We start from the raw sequence: 21211 nt of genomic DNA on the forward strand, positions 1-21211 counted from the left end.
TTATATCTTCAGCAAGATATAAGAGCCATGATAAAAGGGAAAATGACTGTCCCCAAGGAAATCCCTGTGCAAACTAAGAGGTCAAGATAAAGGATGTGCAGCAGGCTTACAGTCTCAAGACCAACTATTGGAGGATCCTGTGTATGGGAGGAATTTCTGGAAGGCCTAGAAAAGAGAAAAAGTCCAAACAACTTGTGTACAAGATGATGATCTCCCACAATGCTCTTTTTCCTTCTCCCACAGCAACTATTCCAGTGGGCCGAGTACAGGTGGGCCCACGCCGTGCCGGATGCATACCAGCTCCAGAGGCTTCTGATCCAAGTCGGGGATGTGTCTCTTCAGGCTCCTTCTCGGAGCTGACACTGGACTCAGTTCGGCTCTGGTTACTCTCAGGAACCAGGAGTCCTGTCGGCTCAGCATTTTGGGAACATAGCCACTTATCCTCATCCTCTTTAGTGGCATTCTCCTAGACTTGCAGACTATTATCTAGATTTCCATTTCAACAAACTGCTTTATTGACCAAGTCTGCCTTTCCCATCAGGCTCTGTAAGGGCAGAGATGTGTCAGCTTTGCTCTTGCTTTATCTTCAGTAATTAGAATAGAGCTTGGTCCAGTGAAGGCATTCAAGTATTTGTTAAAGAATTACCTGTTACTTCAGACAAGACAAAGGTCGGGACAAATAGCCAACTTCACAGGGCAGGCAATAAACATAGGGAACATTACTTCATGACTGTCCTTGAGGCAGTTAAATGGACAAGGATTTGTTTGGATAGATTTGGGGATAATGACTGACATCATAGAATGCTGGTAAAGCCCCCAGATAGAAATTGGCTTTAGGGAATTCCCTGGTGGTCCAGTGGTTAGGACTCAAGAGTTTCCACTGCCAGGAGCACGAGTTTGATCCCTAGTTGGGGAACTAAGATTCTGCAAACCGCACAGTGTGGCCCGGAAAAAAAAAAAAAAGAGAGAGACTTTAAGACTGCCCTATTCTCTTCTGGAGTCAGAGGCTGATGCTTCTGGAGGAAGCGAGTCACTGTCAATCACAGCAGCATTTCCCTGGTTTTTTATTTTAAATGTATCTACTATTGTTCCCTGAACTGAAATATATAAAATAATGCACAGGACACAATTTCTGTAAATACTTTTCAAGGTTTTATTGCAAACCAAAGTTGGTTTATCACACACACGAAAAGGTGTGTGGTAGGGAGGGGAGAAAGAATTGTACATATTATAACCATGTTAATTACAGTACATTAAAATGGTGGTTTACATTACAAATAAGCCTGTAAGTTTAAATATACTAGTGTTATAACCCAATGTACAGACTTTCTTTATACAATACATACAATTATCAGGAATGCAAAAAAAAAAAAAAACACAACATAAATAATGCCCATTTTATAGGTGACATTTTAAACAATGAAAACACCAGGCTCTGACTGACAACTGGGGCATTGGTCCATAAAAACCCTTTCTAAAAATAGAAATATTTGTAGCAGCAATGCTTTCTTTAAGCATCTGGATACAAGTCATTGCAAGACCATTTTCAATAAATTTTAGTTATTAACTATATCTTACAAAAAAAAAAAACAGTCTACACATAAATTTATCTTCCAAATATGGAAGAAACAAACAATGTCCCACGTTGTAGTGTCCTGCAAGTGTCACATTGATGCCTATAACTGAGTCCTTCTGTGAGCAAGCATACCACACTCATACGGCAGATCACACAGGGAGTCCACAAGGAGAAACAGAGAACGAAAACACTCGGCAACAGGAAAAGCTTTGGAGCTAACACGATCTCATCAGAAAAGGCACATTTCATAAGATTCGTTATCCTGGCCCGGACAGACCTCCAGAAGCTCCTTCTCAAAACAGCGTCCGCCTGCCAATGAGACCACTGCATCTGTCTCGGGCGGCCCTCTACTGCTCATTTCAGAGATAGCACCACATTGGAAGGAAGAATAAAGAGGAAAATCTCACAAGCTCACTGAGGAGGATGTGCTCTTCGAAAAGCTTCCAGCAAACAGTGTGCAATAAGACTGCCAAGATGTGCAAGCTTCCAGGGATGTGCAAATTCTCTTTTAAGATGTCCTGTCAGCTGGCAGCTCTGCCAAAAGGTTAACTAAAAAATCCTTTGCAACCAACCCTAAGACCGTTCAGAGGAAAGAGTCCATGGGAGGTGCATAGGAAAAGCCCAGGAAGGCCTCAGCCGCTTCCTTGACGCTGGCTGTGAGAAGGAGGCTGTCCGGGGACCGGCCGATGGAGTTGGGGACCGGCTCTTCAGTGAACTCAGGATCAAAGTGTCGCAGGTCGCTGGGTCCGCTCTGTTGCAGGAAGAGGAAAACAAAACAAAACATGCTCCATGTCAAGAATTCACAGTGGAGACAAGGCAGGGAAATTCTTGTGCAAGCTTTAGGAGCTATATAGAGACCATCACAAACCATTTCAAGCACAAAACCCACAGGCCATGTAAAGTTTAAACTATGAAGGTCATGTTTTCTGTCTGTCTTTTGCTACTTTAATTTATAAATGTGTTGAAAAATTATGTGAGCTTCATTGAGATAGAAGTTCTACTTTTTCTGTGGGTAAAATAATGGTTTATGAATAAAATATCTGCCAATTTATTCCTTGGGGGGCCCCCCACCCCCACCAGTGCCATCAACTCTGCCTTAAAAGAGAAGCCCTTGGGTTTCCATACATGCCCAAGAGAGCTACTCACCACATTTGGGTTAAAAGGGGGAGTAATCTTCTTATTAATGAGATCTTCCCAGTTAATTAGGGAGAAGAAGACATGATTCTTAATCTCCATCTGTTGAGAAAGAAACATGAATTTAGATGCCTAAAATTCAAGAAGGGTAGTGAGATCTAGTGCTCTACCCAGACAGCCCAGGAGGACAGGAAAAGTGACTCACAAAGTCATCCTTGGCACCCAGCCTCTTTGTCCTGTCCTTCTGCAGGAGGCCTTCCAGGACATGTCTTGCAGAGTTTGTAATATTTGGCTTCAACTGGAGGGGCTTGTTCAGAATGTTGTCGTACATCTCAGCTGTGTTTCGGCTATAAAAGGGAGGCTGAAAGAAGGGGGAGGATTACTCACTAGTCAACTGGAAGTTCTGGAGAGCACTCATTACCAGTAAAGACTCAGACTGTAATGCATGAAGCTGGATTTGACAAAGTCTATCACTTGATAGGTTTTCTTTGCCCTGGATTTTTCAGTGTCTGTATTTTGCCACCCTGATGGGGGGTGGGAGTAGATGCTAATAAGCCATGTTTTTCACTCTCACATACATTAAGTGTGGTCAAACCTAGTAAAGTGTGAACTTAGAAAAATCCACCAGGTAAGGGTTTATCTTAAGACACCAATAATTTAACCAATATGCCTGTCACATCAGCATTTGTTAAGCTTACTGATAAAGGGAGAGACATGATGATCAAGTCTGCAAAAGGGTTTGTGTGCCCAGATGAATCCAGAGGGAGAAATGTATCAACCCAGGGCAATATTCCCCGATTCTCAATGGGCTACTCACCAGGCCATACAGCATCTCATATAAGACGGCCCCCAGGCACCACCAGTCCACGGTTCTATCATAGGGCTGCTTATGAAGCACCTCAGGCGCCAGATACTGAAAGACCAGGAAAAGAGAGTTCAGAGCCCCTGAAACCAGGCACTGCCAAGACCATGGGTGCGCCTTCAAAGGGCTGAGACACACTGGGTCTACTTGGAGGATATATTTCTCTAGACTACTTCCTGATAAAATTGATGCCTTTGAGGCTGACCGTCCACTTATATGTCCTGATATTTAGAAAGCTAGTGGGTACCCCTCAGCTATCTTGAGAATTTAGAAACCTTCTATGACCATGGATCTTATCAACAGCTCATTTTAATTAAAGCAACATGAGGCTATGGAATTTCTTATGCCTCCAAGAGTAAATGCATTTTACTTGCACTGAACTGGACTAGAACACTTCTAAGAATACTCTTTCAGTAGTTAAAGGCACTAGTGCAATGATCTCTTCCTGGAGGAGTGGGTAGACCAGGCACCAAATCAAGAGTGTGCCTACCTCGGGCGTGCCGCAGAAGGTGGACGTTGTGCCATTGTGTTCAATGTTCTCCTTGCAGAGTCCAAAGTCAGTAAGGACAATGTGTCCTTGTGAATCTAGCAAAATATTCTCTGGTTTTAAGTCTCTGTTTAAAAAAAAAAAAAAAAGTAGTCACATAAATTAATTTCCCTGCATGAGTAATTCCTGTAAAGATCATTGCTAGGGCTGTTAGAAGCACTTAATATTCACTGTAGTTGTGTTAGTAAATCTAAAAGGGAGTCCTTGTTCTGTTAATCTATTCTGAATTAGGCACAATCCATATTGGCTAGTTGCCTAGTGGAAGGGAGTCAAGACCAGTCACATGCTGGAGATTTGGTTTTAGGTGAACAAATTATGCCTGAACACAAATTATTTTAAGGTGCTGTCAAAGCTTGGCCTATGGTCTCCTTTACACCAGAAGGGCACCTTAAGGGCTCTTCAACTCACCTATAAACGATGTTCAGAGAGTGCAGGTAACCCAAGGCACTGGCTATTTCAGCAGCATAGAATCGAGCCCGTGGTTCCAGGAAGCATCGCTCCCTCTGGAGATGGTAGAACAACTGTAGAAGACAGAACAGAGTTAGCCTGGGTTGCCAAGCCAGAGGACAATGCATTGAATCAGTCTTGACATATATATAACTAAAGAGGACAATGGCAGGAAGCAGCCCTAAATAGTCTATTAACTATCTGAATGCTGGCAGGTTAAGGGAAATGCTAATTCTGGTAATTTTCTCCTAACTATCTTTTACAAAGTTTCCTCTCAAATTAAATGAAGTGGGCTATGCCCAGACTCCGAGGGGTCAGTTCCCATCCCCTTCACTCACCTCTCCACCGTTAATATAGTCTAGGACGAAGTACAGTTTGTCGGCCGTCTGGAAAGAGAAGTGAAGGCCCACCAGGAAAGGGTGTTTCACGTTCTTCAGGAGAACATTCCGCTCCGACATAATATGCTTTTCCTAGAAAAAGGACAATGAGGATTTAGTGGCAAATTTCAACTTGGCGCCAAGATTCCAGTTTAATGTTTAGTGAATGTCTTATCTCTAAGCCCAGCTCATACCTCCTTCTTTTTCAGGATTGCCTTCTTTTGTAAAACTTTAACTGCATAGAATGCTTCTTCTGCTTTGTGTCTTGCCAGGAGAACCTGAAATTTAAATTAAAAATCATTTTCCTGTTCACATCCAGGGAGAATGTAAAATTAGCGTATGAAAGACTATAAACAATGAAAGCTTCAGACATGAAATTACCTTTCCAAAACTGCCTTTTCCAATTACTTTCAAGAAGTGAAAGTCAGACGGTTTAGCATGAGGATTGGATGATGGGCCCAGGTTGATTTGCTGAGAGGGACTTGGCTGGAAAATAAAAGATCTTCCTTTAATCTTTTCCTTGCTTCAAAGGAAGATTGCGAGTGAAGTACAGGCCATGTAAGAGATGGGATATCTGCAAATGTCTAGGCAGGTCCCCAGACATCTATAAACACATTTCAAAATACCTTTCATCCATACATGTGCATATTGCAAAACAGAGTATGGAAATTATACACAATCGTGCTGTTCTTAGCAGGTAACACTTTTATGAAATATGTCTTTCAAAATGCTCCACTGATTCATACTTAAGTGCTTATGTCAGTTGTCTGCTATGAACTAACAAGGCATTCCTGCCTTGATACTAACTAAAACGCTATTTTAATTCATCCACGTAGGGAAACTGACTCATTTCTAAGATCCCTCCATTGATGTATCACGAGCAGAGAACACTTACTGGAGGAGAAGGGTTGGCATTCATAAGCTCAGGCTCCTGAGGTGGGGAGATTTTCAAAATGGACTGAACTTCAGGGCTGCAGAGAGGAAAGGAACAACTTAGAACATCCTAACTCGCCACAAGGGGGCAGACAACACCAACAGTGAATTTCTGGCTCAACTCCGGAAGATTCAGCGTTTAAACTAAAAACACCCTAATCAATTACTGTTAAAGAAAACAGTAGCTAAAATAATAAACCCAGTTAAACACAGAGATGGGGGTTGTTCTTAAGGGAGAGAGTAGGTGAATGGGGAAAACATGAAAATTTTACCTTGCATCTCTAGTGCAAGCCAAACCAGCAAATTAATTTTAATATTTTAAATGTCTTCAATAATTAGAATTTAAAGAGAAAAGGGATCCCCACTCGTGGAAAGTCTTTGGCTTCCTGATCAATATATTAATGGGAAGTATATCTTTACTGCTGGTAAATGGAAACTTTACTACTTATTTTTATTTCCCCCAATTCCCCCGAAACTTACTGTTTGCATGCATAGGAGTTATTGGCAATCTTCTGAATAAAGTCATTCAGGCCCATCCTTCTCTGTTTCATAAAAGCTGTGAATTAGAGAGGAGAAACGTTTAGACAAAGGCTTTGTAACATCCAACGCCACACACACTAATCTGATCCGGGGCATTCAAAAACTTCCACTTCGTGTAACCTAGAAATAACCTAGAAGTCCAGCCGTATCCCTACACTCACCGATGAGAATTGCTACCATGCCTCTCATTCTGGAGTAAGTGAGGGTGTCTCTCGCAGCCTCGGTTTTCACCGTCATCGCCAGAGAGAGAGCCCGGGGAGTCGTTACAAAAGGGAGACCGGCTCAGCCAACACTGCGCTCAGGCCACGTCTCCTGCTTTATAAGCGTTGTGCCGCCGCGGGGGCGGGACCCACGCGACAACGAGTAAGCAGAGCTGTCCGGCCCCGCCCTCGGCCCCGCCCCCGGCCCCGCCCCCAGATGCCGCGCGGCTCGACTGGCGGCAAAGCGGTCGGCTGCGGGCGGTTCCGCCCCGACGAGAGGGCCAGCCGGGAGCAGGGGTTGGGGGGCTCGTGGACCGCCCCGGGAGGGCCCGGCCGGGCACCGTTATCCGCCTCCCTTGGCTCCCGGGCCGGAGACTGGGAAAAAACGCAGGCGGAGGGGGCGGAGGGAGGGAGCAGCCGGGGTAATTTTCCACCTTTCTCATTTATTCCGCCTTGCGAGGAAATCAGAGTCGCGGCACATCAGGAAATCAGAGCGGTTTCTGCCCCGTGCGCGGCGATCTGGGTGGCTCTGTGCCCACTCTGGTTTTTCAAACCCTCAGTTAGGATTCACCCCTTGCCCCGGCGCCGACTCTGATCCTCTCCCGTAATTCACAAGGCAGTCTCCCGAGCCCTCGCCGGGCGTGCAGCGCACCATCAACAGTTATCTCAGGCGCAGAGCGGCAGCGCCGGGGGAGGGCGGCCCCTCAAGCCCTTATCTTCAGAGTCAGCGTGGTGCCCGGGCTCCCGCCGCCCTCCTTCCCTGGTCCCATCCTCAGTGCAGCCCCAGATACCCAGCCCCTCTTTCCCGATCCGAGCAACTAGTGGAAGAGTGCGCAAGGCAAGTCCCCGCGTGGCGGCAGCGGCGCTTACCCAGTCCAGTCAGCAGGAAGGACTCGCTCCTTTTCTGCGCCTCGGCCCTCTTTTTGTGGCGGGGCCGAAGCAGGGACTCGAGCCGGGCCCTGGTCAGCGCTCCCTGCATCTCCCCCATGGGCAGCGGCGGCCGGGCGCGCAGAGGACTGGGGCGACAGGAGAACACTGACGTTTCCTTGAAGGAGCCGCCGTGACTCAGGCCGGGCAAGATTTCCTGCCCCGCGTCCCAAAACAAACAAATGGCCCTTGTGCACGGCCGAGCCGCTTCCGAAAACGCCTTTTTTGTGCTTTTGGCCCAAGCCAAGCAAGGCTGAAAAATCCCAGAACTTGGAAGAGGAGGAAGGAAGGAAAGAAAGAGGGAAGGGGGAGGGAGAGAGGTCAGGAATGTGGAGGGGAGGGGGCGGAAATAAAATTCGTCTCTGCACTAAGGGGAAAAAAAAAATCTGCATTTCACTTTTTTTTTTTTTTCCTAATGTAATCTTTGGGAACATTCTGTCCTTTCCGCATGTAATTTTTCCCCTTGCATTTTTAATCCCCACCATGCTAAGAACACGTGAGGAGGTGGCAACTTAGGGGACCGACCTGGCGTGACCCCGGATTGATGCGCAGCCGGCACCGCGGGCACCATCGACTCCCAAGGTTCCCTCTCCCGCTCCCCGAACTGAAAACTCCGCTAGGTCGCACCCCATAGTCTTAGTTTGTACTCGTCTTCCCTAGCCCTCCTCCGGTTTAATTCAGGGCACACCCTGGAGTTTTACCACCTTGCTCTTTCTCTAGAGTCCCTGGTAACTGTGACTCCTGAAACATTGGCCGGGCGCCTCCTCCGCTCCAAAAAGCAAAGGAGGGAGAGGAGCGCTGCAGAACCGCCGTGCGGTGCCTTTCAGTAACCCCGCCGCTCGGAGATGCCTGGGAGCTGCAGCTTGACCGCCGGTGCGAGGACTCGCGCCAGCGCCGGCAGGGAAGCCAGGAGCATAGCGACTGGGCCAGGAGCCGGGAGGGGGCTGCAAGCTATTAAGTTCGCAGGGTCGAGCGCCTGGCGCTGGTCAGCGATGTCTGCGGCGGCTGCCCTGCCATGACCCCTTACTTGCCAACGGCCTTGCCATTTTAAAGTTGCCTACTGGATCGGACACACTCCGAAATACCAGCTGTCACACCAAGAATAGCCTGTGAAGGGGTTTTTCTTTAGTCTTGGGTAGGAATTTGTTTTGCAGGCACAACCACCTCATTTGCCCGAATGTGATCTGTAGCTTCAGCTGCTTTTTGGTTTGTTCAGTTACAACAGCCCGAAACTGGCAGAAGAAAACAACACATCCTGGAGACTGGCTGGGAGATTTTGCTCAGCACCGACTCTTTAAAAAGCACTTAACTACTGCCTGAAAGGGACACTTCCAACCCAAAGCAAGGTTTTTAGGAAACTCCAAATCACAGAAACTGCCCTGTTTCTGCTTCCTCTTCCATGGATTAATCATATAACATGACTCTATGATTGCCCGTGCCCCCATAGCCCATGCTGCACCTCAACAAGTCTAGCCTGGGGCCTGCTCCCACGAGGTTCCTTCCCCCTTTGAGAAAGTCAAAATTTGAAGAATGCCCAGAAACACCAAACTGCACCAAAGTTTCTGCCAGTTTGTTTTTTAAACATTGAGAAACTTCCAGAGACTCACTTTCTGTGCCCTCCCCATGCCAAGTAACCCCACATCTTCTGCAACATCTTTGATCTATCCATTCCATCCAAATGATAGTAATAAAAGCTGACAAACCTTTCAAAGGGGATTTTATAGCCTCCTCTTTCATTCTTCAGGTTGCGTAGGATATGAAGGTTGGGGATTCCTTTCTGGAGGCTGGAGGTAGAGCTTAGTTATGGCTACAGTAGCCTCCCTGCTATGTGCCTTAAGACTGAAAGCTGGGATAACAAGGGAGCATGACTCAGAGGCGACTGTCCCAGCTTTGTTATGAACCCCACTATATATAAAGGCAATTTCCATACAGGAAGGGAACAAGCTACAAAGTTCACCACTGGGCCACTTTATTCCCTTCATTGCAACATCACCCAGAAAATTATAGTTATCAGTGTCCTGGGTTTATTACACCCCCAGCAAGACACACAAGAAATGTAACCTGACTGATTATCATCACAAATCAGAGCAGAAAAAATTCAAAACACATGCACAGGGTTCATTTTCTCTCAAAGACGCTCTTTCCCGCATTCCAGGAGGAACGAGGAATTTAAGTCAGAGGGCTCTAAGTGGAATAGAGAAGAGGCACAACCATATGATTTGTGGTTGGAACCGAAAGGCCTCCTCTGATGTGCTCACCCCTCCCCCTCCCCTAATGTACAGCCTTTGGAGACAGACGGTCTGCTAAACTTATCATTTAACGGGGAGAATCAAGTTGTTGAGACTGGCTTTTCTTCCAACCGGATACCTGGTGGGTGGAGCAGGCGCCCCCTGTTCTGTCCCAGCAACCTAGTAAGACTTCCGAACAGGAAGGTGACACACGGCGGCGGGTGGATGGGGTAGGGGGGAGGTAGGCGGGGAAACTGTGTGTGACGCGCACCTAACTCTGCACAGGCTTTAGGTTGTCTTGTGGCCACTGTTCCGACGCTTGATCTGTTCTTCCTTCCCGTCGCCAGCCTCTTTCTTTGGTTCAGATAGTGCTCCCACCGGGAGGAATCCGGCCCCTTCCCTCCCACTCCGTGGAGGTGAAGTGGCTGCGGTTGCGTCACCAGAATCTGTCCGTAAATAGTCTAGAGGGCGCTCGCGTTCTCCCGGAGAAGAACTCCCGAAGGAGCGTTTCCCCCACTTCTCTCCTGGGGCTTAATCAGTTCCAGGTAATTCCTCTACAACATCTCACGCAAAGAAAATATATAGAAGGCTAGATATGAGATACGCTAATCACCTCCCCACTCCTCCATGCCAGTCGTCGCATTTATTCCTCATATTGGGAAAACTGCAATCAAAACTCCCAAACGGGAATTATTCACCAAGACGTAACGTTTGCACTGAAACAAAACATTTCCCAATATATGTGTATCTTAATACGAAAATTATTTTAGCTTTTCTTCTTAGTAAGTAAAATTTTTCCTGATTGGTGAATTACAAATACTGTAACCTGAGAGCTTTACTGAGATTTGACTGTTTCCATTTAATTTAAAGGCCCAGAAAACAAATTCTTGGTATTTCTCAACATATTAGAGAAAGTATTTTGAAACATAAAAGGACTTAACTTTTTTTTTTTACTGTTAAAGTGTTTTAATGTCAATATAAAATTAAAAAATGGTTTCACTAGCAAATTTCAGACTCAGACATTGATTTCTAAAATGATTTATCTTCTTTTCAGAAGTCTAAATATGAAAACATACAAATCTTAGGGATTTAAAAAGATATGGTATTTTCCCCCACTTTAATACAACTACAATTTACAAACATGCAAAATAATTAAGTTCCCCTCTTGAGTTACTTCTTTAATGTATTGGCTAATTAAGTTCCCCTCTTGAGTTACTTCTTTAATGTATTGGCTGTGTTAGTCTTCAATCACTCATTCTTAGATACAATATCTTCCATTGATAATAGAGCAATATAATTATTTCATATTGCTCAAAGTGTCATAAATTCTAGAACAATCCTGTGCACAGTTTAGGGTCCCATATTTATTGGTTTATTGGTTAGTGCATAGAAAATCTATTCCTTGGAACATCACCAAAGAGAGTACATCCAGAAAACATAATTATTACTCTAGAGAGCAACAAAATGGATTAGTTTTTGTTGAAGGTTGTCACCTAGTACATGTCTTTTTTATTGTATTCATCAAATAGAAAATGATGATGACAAATGAGCCTATTCAAGATAGCTATTACTAGCAATAATAGTAATAGTAATAATGGTTGGATGGCATCACCAACTCAATGGACATGGGTTTGGGTGGACTCCGGGAGTTGGTGATGGACAGGGAAGCCTGGCGTGCTATGGTTCATGGGGTCGCAAAGAGTCGGACAGGACTGAGCGACTGAACTGAACTGAATTATTAGCAATGGTGGTTAAATCAAAGTCTATTTATAGAACACAGGTTCTATAGTGATTATTACCTTCCCTGTTCGTAATTGTCAAAATTGACATGCATAAAGGAGTTAGGAATGTGATACAGCAGGTAACTAAGAGAACACATTATCTAGAATAATAGTGTTGAGTTATTAAAACCCACAAAACTACAGGCTTTATTTATGCAGGGCTTATCTTTTCCCCTTAGACAGTGGTTTTGAATAAACAAGACTATGCACTGTAAGATCCTTGGAACAGAGTTTTGTTAAATAATGGACATGTAGCTGTCTAGTCTGCAGACCTTACTTTGTTTCCTCTATCAGCATTTGTTCTTTATTAAGGATTAAGCAAGTTCTTTTACTTCTGAGTTGGACAGATGATAGGCACAATTGTGAAGTAACAATAGTTGCTTTGAAGGCAAGATTTATCTCCTTCCAGTAGCCTTCCTTTGTCACTGAAGTAGACTTCTGTGCCTCTTCCACCTCCTACCCATGGCAGTGGCATAGCCTGTGGTCCCCCAAAGTCTAAAATATTGCCTCCTATCTCCTTCCTGTCAATGCCAACTGCTGTAAAGCCCTGCTCTCAGCTAATCATCACAGGAGATGTTGAACTGATCCATCCTTCATCTCTGCCTTCCTTCCTTCCTCCCCCACTGCCTCCTTCCTTTCCATTTATTCATTCCTGCAAGCATGTATCAAGTAAGCAAAACTACTGGTTTGGCCAAAAAGTTCTTTCAGGGTTTTCCATAACATCTTACAGAAAAATCCAAATGAACTTTTGGCTAACCCAATATTAAGATCAAGGAACATAAATATGAGTAATATGGTTATTTAACTTCTAAGCACTCATTCTAAGTGGGGAGATAGACACATAAATTATGATATGACATGATGACTATTAAGACAAAAGAGTTTGAGAAATCTGCCATAGAACAAAGAGGAATTTTCTACTGGGGAGGGCAGTAGACTCAGAATTGTTGAGGAAGGTCTCCACAAAGAAGTGACATTTGGTTTGATACTGGAAAGACCAACCAGGTACAAAAGAGAGAAGTCAATCTAGGCAGAGGAAATAGTGTGAGCACCAAACTTCCAGGTGTTGTGTAGCATCTCTGCATAATTTGGAAATATGGTCCTTAGTCAAACCTTACACACAAGCAAATGAATATGGCCCTCTTGCTGCTACTGCTAAAGTGTGAAAATAGCACTTTCAGGTGAAATAAAAAATATCTTAGCTGCCTCTCCCCTCTTCCTCTCACTGCACCCCACCCCTCTCCAATAATATGGAATTAATAATGTCTTAGAAAACATATTCATTTGAAGGAGTGCTGATTATTAGTCTGCAGAGGCACTTCTCTATCTGATACAGCTCTAGGCATGGTGGAACTCATTGATTCATTCATCCACAGATTCTTCTAGAACTATGCATCAGACATTGTTCTAGATGCAGGAGATACAGTAGTAAACATGATTTCACCTGGTAGGGGGCAGGTGCAGAATTACCTTCAAAGGTAGATTGAGTCCTATTGTGAATAGATCTAAAAGCCACCAAGGAAAATCCCTTTTAAGTAGCAAAACATTACAATGTGTTTTGAAAAGTTAATTCAAAGCAAAATGTGATTGATCACTCAACTATCACTCACTCCTTAAAAGGATACTTGCTTTTTTTCCTACCCCATCTCATTGAAAATGAGCAAATTTGCATACACAAGCATATATAAAGAAGTGTTGGAAGTTAGAGTGGGGAAATTTATGTAGTTGGAAGATGGATGAGTGAAAATTTTGACAAGCATAGTTATAATCTAGCAGGCGTGTGTGCATGCTAAGTCACTTTAGTCACGTCTGACTTTGTGACCCTATGGACAGTAACCTGCCAGGCTCTTCTGTACAAAGGGTTCTCCAGGAAAGAATACTGGAGTGGGTTGCCATGCCCTCCTCCAGGGCGTCTTCCCAACCCAGGGATGTAACCTGAGTCTCTTATGTCTCCTGCATTGGCAGGCTCTTTACCACTAGCATCACCTGGTACGGGCCACTTAATCTGCTGTGTCAAGGTCAGAGCAGCTGGATGGGAATTCCTTCAAAGGCTTGACAAGGTTACCCTCTTTGTTTTTCAAAGTCCTTTGTCCTCTCTTGGTCTCCATGCACACAATGTTCCAGAGTAGGCAATAAAAAAACTAAATGCCATGATAACAGAATAAATTCTTACTACCAAATGTTTGAAGTAAAAGCTAAATTTTAAGGTGGAAAAAGCAGAGAGTAAGCCAAAAGCTAAACCAAGGGAGTTTTTGCTTGCTCAAGCTGGATGGGAGATAATAGAACATAAATATGGGTCCATTGAGAAAGGAGAATCAATCAAAGCAGGTGAGAGAAGACAAGCAGCACAAAAGATACATCTTCTAGTTGTTTAGCTTTATCCTTCAGTTACAGAGAGAGGCACAAACTCCAGCCAATGGTGGCCTGTTCTTTAATCCTTCAGGCCTCCATGGAGCACCTCTTTTGTGCCAAGTCCTGGATCTAACAAGGATGCCCGAGATGAGCAGTGTTGCTATACTCAGGGAGGGCGAAGTCTGTATTTAAATCGTTAAATTTTGAGTAGCACTTTCCCAAAAGCACAAGTATGCTTATGTATATTTCTGCTTTTCCTAAGGCCCTGCTATGCCTTAATGCCATTACAATACAGGCTTGGGCATGTTGAACCCTTTCGATTATCTACTTTCTCAAGTGAATGTGCAGGAAGTTTTCTTGCAACTCTCATACTGTACAATTCTGTGATATCTAGGAAAAGATAAATCTAAAAAGGAGCTTCTGAAGGCCCATGTCATGTGGCTTATTTTAATAATGCTCCATAGTCAGCTAATCCTTTGCACGCCTCTCCCCTCCCTCCATTGTCAAGGATTTTGTGCTGTTAGTTATTTAAATCTCAAGGGTCTTATTTAACTCTCAGGTGTCTCTCTGGGCTTTGAGTTCCTTGAAGACCAGGCAACACAAACAATTCATGTTGCTCCTCTGTCTAGCTATTACCTATTAGATCCTTCTTTCCCCTTTCCCTTCCAGATTTGTGCCATCTAGCCTAGCTGTTCTTGCAGACCAAGCTTGTATCTGGCTCAGAGAACCTTGTGCCGTGTCCTTCACCTGGAATGCTTCCCTCCCTGGATGCTCACGTGACTGGATCCTTCTTGACATTTGTCTCTCAGAATCAACAACACTTACACAGCGTCACTCACCCTGTTTCAGTTACCTGCATATTAGTTTTATTAGCTGACTTTTTGAGCATTTGTTATATGTCTCCCCCAACTAAAAAGTAGTCTCTGTGAGCCACGGATAGTACCTATCTCTTCTGCAGAGTATCACTGATTTAAATGTTAATCTCGCACAAGAAATAGTCTCTTAGAAACATCTAGAAGTGTTTGACCACATACCTGGAAACTACGGCCCAGTGAAATTGACACATAAAACTACCAACAACCCAGCCCTTGTCAACTTGGACCCATATTCATCTCCTTAAATCTCACTTAATCTCTATAAAAGGACAGTGACAAGGTCATGTTTCTACCTGACATGATGCAACTATCCTGCATACCCAAATCCTACTAATCCTTTCGCTTAGAAGAGGATGCAAAGTCCTTGCAGGTTGTTGACTGTTTTTCTTGAACACGAATTCATCTTATAATCCCATGTCTCCTTCCAAGCAAAACGAGGAACCAGGAGCACTGCTCTTAAGTTCTGCACACAGAAAGAATTCTCCTTCACTACTGGCCCCCAGCTATGTCCTGGAAAAGGGGTATCATATTGGAGCTATCCATTTTTGTGATCAAAGCTGAGGACTCGCTGATTCTGCCAGGAACTCTGTGGCGTCCTCTATCACATGAGGGTAGGGCACAATCATCTCACACCGTGATACGAAAATGCAAGAACCCACAGACTCGATACTGAGCACCTGGATTTCTATTTCCTGAGGTTTCTACATCTCCATTTGCTTTTTCTTAGTGTTTGGTAGATTTGGGTACGTTTCATTATTTTTAAAACATTCCTGGCTGACTTTATTATTTGGGTTCTGTTGTTTTGTAGTCCTCCCACTCTCTTTTTAGCTAATAATTTATAATATTCTTTGTAAGCCTATGAAAATTGGGCACTGCAACAGTCCATCGAGCAAAAATTCCAAGAAAGATCACTGTGATGTGCTAATTATACTATCTGACATCTACTTAATATAATTGGAAAATATTGAGTAAATGTATGGAAGGCATTGTCTTGACACTACACAATTTTTGTGGGACATTCAGAAGGTCACCTAAGGTACATATTATATTTTACTCAGTGGCAGCACAACTTGGTAATGAGAAGTAGGCAAATACTCCAGATGTCAGGGTATGACATCTTTAGACCTTCTGATGCCTAAAAAGCCCTGACTTCTTCTTGATCTGCTACTTTGGGAGGTGCCCATTATATCTCTGTAATTGGCTGTTCTTAGAATTGCAGAAGTTATGGCAGGAACCCCATTTCCCAACAGCTTTTCTTAAAGTTTTAAAGCTCATCCCCAACTGTGAGACCAATAATCTCATTGATCTTGTCACCACTAGCAATGGCTCCCTCAGCTGAGCAGGAATTTTAGGAATTCATGTACATGTTTATATTTTTCTAGTAACTTGAGACACTGAAGAGCAGAATTATTTTGTGTAATTGTCTTTCATTCCTTCCAAACATATGCCTTGCTTACAATCAGTGTTCAATAAATATTGGGTATATTTGATGGATAAATCTCTTTGCTGGACCCAACATAATTTCTCCTACTTATCTTTATTTCTCAGATTAAAACCCTACAATGGACATTAAAATATTCAGTTGTTTGCTTAGATTATACATTTCAGTGAGAAATGTTTATTCTAGATTTGTTAATAAGAGTAAATTTATTTTTATTTTTATTATTATTTCCTTGATCAGAACATCCACAATTAGCCATTAGTACAAGTGTTAGTTGCTCAGTTGTGTCCAACTCTTTGCCACCTCATGGACTGTAACCTGCCAGGCTCCTCTGTCCATGGAATTTTCCAGGCAAGAATACTGAATGGGTTGCCATGCCCTTCTCCAGGTAACCATTGGAGCCTACTTTTCTAAGAGCATATGGTCATCACATCAGATAATTTTGATAGCACTCATTTGTTTCAGAGTTGGGATTATTGAATGCTTTTAACAAGATTAGTTATTTTTCTGTCTCTATCTCTGTCTCTCTTTCACACACACACACACACACACACACACACACTCAGACATAAAACTGTTTGGGAATTCCCTTGTGGTCCAGTGGTTATGAATCTGCCTTGTAGCATGAGGCACATGGGTTTGACTCCTTTTCTGGGGACTAAGATCCCACATGCTGTGGAGCAGCTAAACCCCTAAGCAGCATCAACTGAGCGACCACTGCAAGGGAAGACCCCACATATCCCAACAAAGACCCGCAACCAAATAAATAAATACTTTAAAAAAAAAAGGAAACTGATGGTTCGGCCAGATGTTTCAGGTATATTAACTACTTCTTTTATTTATTTTTCCATGTTGTTTCATAATCACTACTTCACAAAAGGTATAAATAACATCTAAAGGAATAAAAATAAGCTTTCTTTTAAGATCACAAGAAAATTACAGAGAAGAAATTAAACAGATGTGAGCAAAAGATAGGAATCATGAATAATACTTCCCTTTCTACACTAAATAAATATGGTCACTGAAGAAGTTACTATGGTATTATTTGTTTATAGAATTTTATGCTTAAAACTGCCTTATATTCTATCCTCATTTATAGAAGATTTAAAAGATATCAGACTATTACTATCATTAATATCTACAATGATTCTACTTCACAATTCATAAACTATTCCTTAAAAATCTAAAGCCTTAGAACACAAACATAGATCATCATGAGAAACCTATTTGAAATTCACTCTTCAAATCATGTCGTTTCTATGTACCAACATAAACCCAGTTTGCCAAGTTCTGTTTAATAAGTCTTTGAATTTACCTTTTAAAAGTAAAAGCATTTTCCTTTTTTCTCTTTACCTCCTTGTAAATACTGTACTTTTATATCCACAGCTGCTCTTGTAAGCAACACTGATGGCCCACAGCCTTCTGACTTTCCTTTTAATTATAACAAATAACCAAAGAGCAGAAAGGAGCCCAATGTACGTAATTTCTGTCTAAGCCCCACTTACCACTTTCCTCTACCTCCTTTCTATCTCTTTCCACTCTCCATATTCTTTTCTTACAACTTTCATTATTTAAGATCATCAGTTTCTATAAGGTTAACAGGAACCTTATAAGATACTCCAAAATGACTATTCTTTTTCCATCTCTTTTCTTAAAACAGTTATAGATAATTATGTACATGTATATGTAATATACAGTATATGCCATATTAATATTATTTAAATGTTAAAATTTTAGAATTTAAAAAACACTAGAAAGTACATTTCCAGAAAGAGGTCAAAAAAGAACAAATATATCAGATATAAGTAGAGTACTTCCAGGAATAATAGTAAAAGTTTCTAACACAGGTAGTCGTGTTAGAACATGGTCTAACATATTGCCCTCCCCAGATGAACCAATTATTTTTCTTCACAGAGCAATTTTTTTCTGATATTCACAGTCTGCTTTCTGATCGTTTATCTCACAAAGAGATTGGGTGACGGCATGTGTCTGGACCATTATAGACCCATTGCCATTTCCCAAAATAACCCCACCACTACTCACCTTAGATCTACTGTATTCATAGGCCATGTGTAGGAAGGATAGGAGAGTTCATAGCCAGCACATTAAATGCTCCTTTTCTCTTTGTTTTAAAGTTTGAAACCATTGTGTATATATATGAAAGTTGGAGTTTTTATTTGAACAGCACCTCCAGCCTCATTTCATGCTATTCATAGAATTGTGAACAGATTCCGTTGGTGTTAAAAGGATCCTAGGGACTGTGAACCTCCCTATGATATTCCTAATAACCATTTATTCAGTTTTCTCTTTTTCACTAGACTTTCCTCTACTTCCAAGACTATCTCTACCATTGTCAACTAGCATCAGTTAGTAGAGTTTTTTCTTAGACTATGTTCAAATATCCTTATAAATTATTTTAAGGAATAGTTCTCCTGCATGTTCTAAAGCCAGGCACTTAGCCAGATGATGCTAACATACTAATAAGCAGAAATGAACATGTTCCTCCCTGTAACTTCCACAGTTTAGGGCATTTATTATAATAGCCAACATTATACTAAGTGGCAGATATTATGCTTTAGTGCTTTCTATACAATTTCTCATTTAATCCTCATAATGACCTTATGAAAAACTGTTATAAACCCCTTATTCATTCTTGAGATCTGAGGCTTAAAGAGATAAACAACAGTAGCTAGTATTGGCAAAACCAGACCTACTGTATAATACAAGGAACTATATTATATACTGAATAGAATCCGAAAAAGAATATATATATATATATATGTATAAATGAGTCTCTGTGTTGTATACCTGAAATTTACATGATATTATAAATCAGCCGTAGTTGAATAAAAAATTTTAAAAACCACAAAACAAAACAACCAGGAGACTTCCCTGGTGGTCCAGTGGTTAAGAATCTGCCTACCAATACAGGGACACATATTTGATCCTGGTGGCTCAGAAGGTAAAGCGTCTGCCCGCAATGCGGGAGACCAGGGTTCAACCCCTGGGTCAGGAAGATCCCCTGGAGAAGGAAACGGCAACCCACTCCAGTACTCTTGCCTGAAAAACTCCACAGACTGTCTGCTGAGGACTCTGGTAGCCGACAGTCCATGGAGTTGCAGAGTCGGACACGGCTGAGTGACTTTCACTTCACTGCACAGGGAAGATCCTACATGCCACGGGCAACTAAACCCCTGCACCACAGCTATAAGCCCACACACCTAGAGCCTGTGCTCTGGCGCACCAAGAGAAGCCACCGCAGTGAGAAGCTTGAGCATAGCAATGAAGAGAAAGCCCACGCATAGCTTTGAAGACCCAGCACAGCCAAAAATAAATTAAAAAAAAAAACAAAACCAGAATGCAAGAGTAGGTTCTGATACCAAAAGCTCTACTTTTAACCAGTAAAACAATCTGCCTCTCTGTTTTAAAAACCAATCCTTCATCTGCAGGCAACTATCATGATTTTAACTTGTGTTTACACTATTTTATTCATAGCCTACCAGTGACTGTCTAGTCTGTCTACCTAAGCTTTCAAGGCAGAAAACTCTTGCTTCCTTGTCCATAGAGTGACAGGCACTCTTCCTTGTCCTAGCAGAGTGCTAGGCAGAAAGAGATACAGTATATCTAATTTCTGTAAAACAAACCCCCTCTTTGCCTTAATTTCCTCCTTTTCACAAGTGCCCCACCCAATGGCAAGCTCACAGGTCACTTAGAATCTCCTCCTTGACTGCTGTTTCCTCAGCCACTTGTGTTCACATTCAAACTACTTTCCTTAACAAAGCTCCCCACTTACCCTGTTGAAGCAGTAGAAAGAGAATTGGAGGAGTTTCCAGGAGATCTGAGTTTCCAGCTCAGTGTTTTAGAATGTATGACTTAATATTTAGCTTTGGGCAGAGCACTTAACTTCTTTTAAGTGTCCTCAGGGTTAACACCCATTCATTATAGTTAATCCCTCAGGGTGATTGGAAAGATAAGATTAGGTATGGGAGAACAATTTGATAACTCAAGTATGTTATATAATTTAATGCCTATAAGAACAGTGTAGCTGAAATATTAACATAAAATTTTCTTTTAAGAGCCAAAATTTTAATAAAGAACTGATTGCCGTATGTTTCTGAGGAGAAAAGGTCAGAGTTCTCAGTGCTACATTCATTGAAGTCTATTCCAAAGGCCCCAGCCCTGTCTAAACCATTTTTTCCCCTAAATCCTCTTGCATTTTCTTTTTATTTTCAAATTCACACCTTCATAGAATAAAGGAACTTCAAAGTAAGAAAGAATCTTAGAATGGATTTACTTCAATAAACTCTCATTTTACAAATGAGTTTGCTTGGGTCTCCTTGCCCTAAATTTTAATTCTATTTTCATCTCTGAGTATCCCGATTTACATAAACCTCCCTCTTCCTAGTTTCAACTGGATCCATCCTACCCCTTTCTTCCTGTACCCTCACTCCCTAATCCTGCACCCACCCCTCTCTGTGGGCCATTTCATCCCAGGGGAAACCCGTTTTCATTATTGTCATTGGCCTATTCTTCTTACGTACAATTTTAAAGTTGTAAAATCATTTTTCTTCAAATTTTGTAAGCTTTGTCTATCTTTGATGGGGCTAAAATATTTCTGTTATTATGATAAAACAGTCCAAAACCCTTTATTCAAATGATACAAATGAACTTACAGAAGTAGACTCAAAGACACAGAAAACAAAGTTACTAAAGGGCAGCGTGGAGAGAGGGGTAAATTAAGAGTTTGAGATTAACATATACACCAGTAAGACAGAAATATATGGCCAACAAAGGCTTACTATATAGCACAGGGAACTACACTCAATATTTTTTAATAGTTTATAAGGGCAAAGAATCTGGAAAAGAATACATATGTATATATCTGAATCATACTGTTGTACACATGAAACTAACACAAAATAGTAAATCAACATACTTCAATAAAAAAATAAAATTTAAAAAAACCTTTTTTTTTCCATTTATTTTTCCTA

At 42.1% G+C, this 21211-nt stretch overlaps 1 protein-coding gene across 4 annotated transcripts in view; it reads right to left on the reverse strand.

Annotated features, from left to right (window-relative positions):
• Nucleotides 1–1139: 1139 nt before the first annotated feature.
• SGK1 (serum/glucocorticoid regulated kinase 1) overlaps nt 1140–21211 on the reverse strand; it is a 111947-nt gene continuing 91875 nt past the window's right edge. The window contains exons 1-12 of one of the 4 annotated variants that reach the window (XM_019967468.2): nt 9247–9412; nt 6357–6432; nt 5839–5914; nt 5325–5429; nt 5138–5221; nt 4905–5036; nt 4528–4640; nt 4063–4186; nt 3528–3623; nt 2916–3071; nt 2723–2812; nt 1140–2327 (exon numbers count right to left, since the gene is read on the reverse strand). In XM_019967468.2, coding sequence (XP_019823027.1) covers nt 2160–2327; nt 2723–2812; nt 2916–3071; nt 3528–3623; nt 4063–4186; nt 4528–4640; nt 4905–5036; nt 5138–5221; nt 5325–5429; nt 5839–5914; nt 6357–6432; nt 9247–9280 — 1254 coding nt within the window. In that variant the 5' untranslated portion in view covers nt 9281–9412 and the 3' untranslated portion in view covers nt 1140–2159. Of the gene's footprint in view, nt 2328–2722; nt 2813–2915; nt 3072–3527; nt 3624–4062; nt 4187–4527; nt 4641–4904; nt 5037–5137; nt 5222–5324; nt 5430–5838; nt 5915–6356; nt 6433–6577; nt 6730–7486; nt 7755–9246; nt 9413–21211 lie in introns of those variants that run through there. The other 3 variants (XM_019967465.2, XM_019967467.2, XM_070796204.1) reach the window with 3 other exon arrangements.

The sequence above is a fragment of the Bos indicus genome, chromosome 9 (assembly GCF_029378745.1).
Source record: "Bos indicus isolate NIAB-ARS_2022 breed Sahiwal x Tharparkar chromosome 9, NIAB-ARS_B.indTharparkar_mat_pri_1.0, whole genome shotgun sequence".
Lineage (NCBI taxonomy): Eukaryota > Metazoa > Chordata > Mammalia > Artiodactyla > Bovidae > Bos > Bos indicus.